The sequence below is a fragment of the Hakea prostrata genome, chromosome 7, assembly GCF_041222555.1.
Source record: "Hakea prostrata isolate BN-2017 chromosome 7, UWA_Hpros_2, whole genome shotgun sequence".
Classification (NCBI taxonomy): Eukaryota; Viridiplantae; Streptophyta; class Magnoliopsida; order Proteales; family Proteaceae; genus Hakea; species Hakea prostrata.
The window spans coordinates 51,504,441-51,510,222 of record NC_142606.1 but is presented as its reverse complement, the minus strand read 5'-3'; the positions used below and the strand labels follow the sequence as shown (position 1 = coordinate 51,510,222).

The following is a 5,782-nucleotide window of genomic DNA, read 5'->3' as shown; positions in this document are numbered from 1 at the left end:
TGACTATCGCACCTCGATTGACAAGATTAAAGTCCCTAAAAGTAGGGCGATCATTTCGCAAAGCCTTATTCCTAACACATGAGTCGTGCATCATACATGAACAGGTTGCATTCTCTTTTCCATGAGTAAAATCCTTACCTCCTACGTCTGAACGTAAGGTCACGCAGAATGACTACCGCACCTCGATAGAAAGATTAAAATCCCTAAAAGCACGGCGATCATTTCGTAAAACCTTGTTTCTAGACACAGGAGTCGTGCAACATATGTAATCAGGTTGGATTCTCTTTCCATGAGTAATACAGTACCAATAAACCTCCAGGTTAAAAAGTAAAATCACAAACCTTCCACTGCTTTTGGATTGGAATCTTATATAATTTCAATGTCCTACTCCTACTCATACGCTGTACCATATCTTGGACAACTACCGCGTCGTTTGAGTCTTTTGACCAAATTAAGCAATTAATTAGAACCTTAAGCCTTAATTAACTACTAAAGCCTTTCCAATATAAAAACCCTTTCCAAATTCGAATTCCACAGAAGAGATAAATTGAGGTGCAAATCAGAACACATGCAACAAGTGAAGAACCCCACAGAGAGAGAGAGAGAGAGACAGAGAGAGAGACAGAGAGAGAAGGAAGGAGGAATGGAGAAACTCATCTGAGTTCTAAGAAAATTCTCTTTGCTACCCTGTTTCACTGGTTTCCTCGTTTCTACCTCTCTATGACTTCTGAGGTCTGATTCATATTAAATCATTCAAAGTTTCGATCTTTCTTTCTTGCTCTGCAACTTCTAAACTTCGCAACTTCACAACTTCTTCATCTGTTCATCAAATTTTTCTTAGTAACAAGTCGATTCAAGATGACTCGGCGATGCTCTCATTGCAGCCATAACGGGCATAACTCGCGGACTTGCCCGACGAGAGGAGGGGTGAAGTTATTCGGTGTTCGACTCACAGATGGGTCTATAAAGAAGAGTGCGAGTATGGGCAACCTCTCGTCTGCTCACTATACCTCTTCAGCTTCTCCAAACCCTGGTTCCCCTTCTTCTGATCTCTTTCGTGATCCCAGTGCTGTTGCTGGAGGTTATGTCTCTGATGATGCTGCTCATGCGTCTTGTTCTTCCAATTGCCGTGGAGAGAGGAAAAAGGGTAATATTCGTTTCCATTTTGTAGCATTTATTCATATCTTGAGTTTCGATTGATAACTGATATAAAGTTTTATTTATTTATTTTTATTGTAAATGTATAGTTGGAGTCTTGAAAAAGTGTAATCTTCCTTTTGATATACAGTCTGAATTCTTTTCTTCTTTCCTCTTTTTTTTTCCTCAGTATATTTGAAGTTTTTAAGGTCAATATATGATTCTGGAAATGGAAGTTGCTTGTATATTAAGGCTTTCACTTAACTTCTTTTTTCGTTTCTAATTGTTAGGAAATCCTTTTGATGAATCTGCTGCCTTCATTTGATTCAAGTTGTAGTTGATCTTTTTATTCTTTTTCTGGGTGAATAGAAAAACGTTATTTTCTTTTCCATCTTCCCCTGTTCTTATTTGTTTATTATTGAAGAACATCATTGTGTGGCTCTGCACTTTGACTATCTTCAATAAGTTTTTATGTGCTCTGTCAAATTTATGATCTGGGTTCGTAGTTTGGTTATCTATAACTGAATTTTAAATGCTATGTTATTATTGATCTTTTCTTCTTCTCCTCTCCACCTCTATCTTAATATATCTCTTTAAATTAAGTTTCAGCTGATATTACATTTATTGTTATTTGTGGTACTTAGTATTATTTTTTGTGATTCTTGTCATTTGTTATCTTTTCCTCTGTTTTTGAGGTGTTCATCCAAATTTTAATTGTTTATGTCAGTAACTATCAATTTGATTTTTCCCCCAGTTAAATTTTACTCGGTTTTTCTTAAGATCTTTTCCCTACCTTCTCTCCCCACCTCATAAATGATAATCTTTTTGTTATTAAGTTCATACAACTTTAGAGGTTATTACCTTTGTGAAGGGGTTTACACGATGTGATATGCTATCGTTGCTAATGCGATCAAAAAATTATAATTGATCTTTTAGGGTATTTAAACTGAAAGCCAGTCCAACCTTTCTGATATCATACAGATAAACCATGAGAAAAGTAACTTTCGCTGACAACAAAAATGGCACTTCTTATAGTATCTTTGTTATCTAGAGCCTTCTTTTATACTTTAGTGATCCTCAGCTGCATCTTTGAACTTACATTTTGCTGCTGCTTATTTTAATTGGGGATTTTTTTTTCCTTTTTCGAGCAAGTTTTGCTAATCAATTCCTCTTGTGAGTGTGAATCATTTGTGTTTTTTCTTCTGAAAATTTAGTGCTTGGAACTTGGAACCCACAAAGTGTACGTAGAAAGGAAGCATAGAGATAGTCGCATGTTAGTAATTTCCTTGCCAATATGTACATATTACTCCAGTGACTAAAGTTTCAGTCTGCATACTTGTATGACTGAGTTGCATATCATTTAGCCTCTGCCCTGTATCAGTCTATTGGATACTGAAGTATACGTTATTTTGCTCTTTTGTTATCTAACTTGTAGTTTCCTTTGCTAATTAAAATATGCTCATAATCTATGAGATAATTAGGATCATTTGTCTTTTTTTTCATTTTTTTTGGTGTGTGTGTGTGTGTGGGGGGGGGGGGGGGAACGTATATTTTAATTGATACAATGATCTTATGTTTTGTTGGGTGGGTTTTGGCAAACCTTTTATTGTTCCCCTGATAGGAAGAGGTACCATATTTTATCGATTAAAAACTTTATAAAAGAAGATAGCTGCACATAGCTAGTGTAGCATGACTCTTCTACCTAACCCCCCCCCTTTCCAAGGAAAAAAAAAGGAAAAAAAAAGAGAGGTATAACATGACCTCCTTCCCTTGTTGGTTGCTACATGTTAATGCCACAAAATGTTCTGCAAGTAGATTCTAGCCGGCAATCCTCTTAAGACAGTGGTCAGTTGATTTTAATTACTTATTGGCTTCTGAATGTAGATTCATGCAGAAAGAAAGGCTAGAAAGGTTTGCCTTTTTCTTTGGGATTAATCTCCCACCCCAAGCCAAACAGCTGCACCATTCCTTCTCATTGATTTACTGCTGTTAGCTCTGTATTCCTTGCATCTGAGTATCTGTGTTCTTATGTGCTCCCCTTTGCCTCTTTTACTTTCTATTTGTTTTTGTGTCCAAGACTTATTTATGACTGCTTAGCAACACATTTAGGGAGGACTTGGTGCTTCTGCAAGGTTTAATGTCAACTGGAAAGAACTTATTGTTTGTCAAACCAAAAATATAAAGAGTAAGAGCTATGCATTCCTGAAGAGGGGTTAGATAAGAAAGGAGGAATATATTGTAGTATCTCCCTTGTACTATTGGCTATTGTATCATTACATAGTGCATGTTATGTATTCCCAACTATAAGTCATTCTGATTCTTTTCATTCACTGTTAAGCTTCTGGCTATGTTGTATGATTTCTTTCACATTTGTCTTTGCACTCAGTTTTACTCAATGGTCATTAAATTCATGTGAACAAATAGAGTTTACTTTCTCAAGAATGATTTGATTAGTTCTCAACACCTTATAAATTGAAAATGTTTGGATTTATGCTTTTTTTTATCAGGAACTCCATGGACAGAAGAGGAGCACCGACTTTTTTTACTGGGCCTCCAGAAGCTGGGGAAGGGGGATTGGCGTGGGATTTCTCGCAATTATGTCACATCAAGGACTCCGACTCAGGTGGCTAGCCATGCCCAGAAGTATTTCATTCGGCAGACTAATTCATCCCGGAGAAAACGACGATCTAGCCTATTTGACATGGCACCAGATGTGGTTTGTTTATCATCCTATGTTTTTATGCTCTTAATATTTGTGCTTTGGCAGATGATCAGCACTCCAGATCTCCTGCTAAACATATCACATAACAGGTTTAGCGCATCCTTGTTCCTAGATGAACTGGGGTTGTCAAGCCAGTAATGGTGGTGCTGAAGTTTTCTGCTTGTAGTATTATTGACCTGTTTGGTCAGCACATTTCTGAAATTCCTCATTATTAATCTTTATCTTTGTTGTTATGATCTGAATTTCAGTCCATGGAGTTGGCACCAGGAACAGAGGAGCACCTACCATACCCAACTTCTCAAGCTAGTGAAACAGAGAATGTGAATTCCAAACCTCCTCTAGGACTCTCACTCAACCAAGAATGTGAACCTATGGAGGCAAATTCCAATGATACAGTTGCAGAAGCTGAAGAAGCTATCACACCAAGCGGTTTCCCATCAATGGTTCCTGGTTTTTTCCCGATGTATGTACCTGCCCCTTGCTCATTCTGGCCAACAAGTCTAGTGCCAGCAGGAGAAGAGAAACAAAGTGAGATTTCTCAGCATCAGGTCTTAAAGCCAACCCCAATCCATTGCAAAGACCCAGGCAACGAAGACCAACTGGTGGGCATGTCTAAGCTAAGCTTGGGAGAGGCTGCTAAGGGACGTTTACAACCTTCTCCCCTTTCTCTGAAGTTAATAGGAACTTCATCATCAAGGCAATCAGCATTTCATGCAAACCCACCAGCCAGTGAGTCAGAACTGAGCCAGAACACCAGTGTAATCCATGCAGTGTAAGGCAGTGAGAAGGAGAGTTTATTTCCTCCTTTGTTCTTGCTTATTGCCTTTTTAAAAAAATTTACTTTGCAAAAGCTTATTTTCCTTATTCATTTTCCATCTTCAAATCGTAGAAATTCATTTTCATTTATCATAACATACTTACATATAGAAGACATTTATTTATGGAGGAAAAAAAGTGAGAAAAACAAAATTACATTTATACGTGATTGATCTTTAGCAGGTTCTTTCTTTATTTTCTTTTTTTAATGGGGAGTTGTGTTAGAAGGAATTACTCTGCAAATTGCTCCTGGTGATTGTCAGTACTGGTATGTTGGTTATGAGCTACTGGATTCATACATCAACTAGAAAAAGTAGAAGGAGAAGAGTAGTTTTCTGAATGTTTTTTTCTATAATCCAAAAGCTCCTTCTGGCTCCATTTGCTTAATGAAATCTTACAATTGGTTCTTAGAACGCTATCCACAGCCCTGCCTTGCCATGCAGTCTCTAAATGCTCTAGTCCATGAGAGATGAGCTCAACCCCTCCCATTGTGTTGGTGGACTTTTATCTGAGTAATCCTCTGGTGTGGTTTGTTTCCTCAAACAAAATTCAGTTTCTGGATCCTATTTCAAGGACCATGTCCAAGCTCAGTGGATGGAAATCAGCTGTCTTCAGTAATATATGCAAACACATTATTGTTCAATCTACTGTGACTGTCATGCCCGATAATGCTTGGCATGTTTGAAGTTACGATTCGAAGTCTTATATCTGATTCAAAGATTGATCTGCTCCGACATATTTTGGTGTTGTTACGAATTACTTAAATCCTTAGAGATCTATGATAGAACTGTGGGTTTAAGGCCAATCCAACCCGATTGATTTGCACCTATTTACTTATTTTTTGGCAAAACCCATTTAATTGTTCGGGATATTATGAGTATTTCTCATCGTTCTTTCGTAAACTTATTGAGATTTAGAATTTTCAACTTAGAATTTTGAGTGAGGGTTTGTAGTAACATTTTTATATGTTCTTGAAAGATCTTTATTGAAGTCTTCTTCTATTCATAACGAAACCTTATTTAATATTGATGAAAATAACAAATTGTATTGGTATTTGTGAATTACATCAAATCTCTATGTCACCTTGGTAAGTTTTCATTTCTACTC

The 5,782-nt window shown here is 37.1% G+C and overlaps 1 protein-coding gene across 1 annotated transcript; it reads left to right on the top strand.

Moving 5' to 3' along the window:
* Positions 1-560: 560 nt before the first annotated feature.
* LOC149011341 (transcription factor MYBS3-like) lies at positions 561-5,086 on the top strand. Its single transcript, XM_089162229.1, has 3 exons — positions 561-1,147; positions 3,645-3,853; positions 4,108-5,086. Exons 1-3 carry the CDS (start codon positions 859-861, stop codon positions 4,633-4,635), a joined length of 1,026 nt encoding a protein of 341 aa, XP_089018355.1. The 5' UTR covers positions 561-858; the 3' UTR covers positions 4,636-5,086.
* The last annotated feature ends 696 nt before the right edge of the window (positions 5,087-5,782 follow it).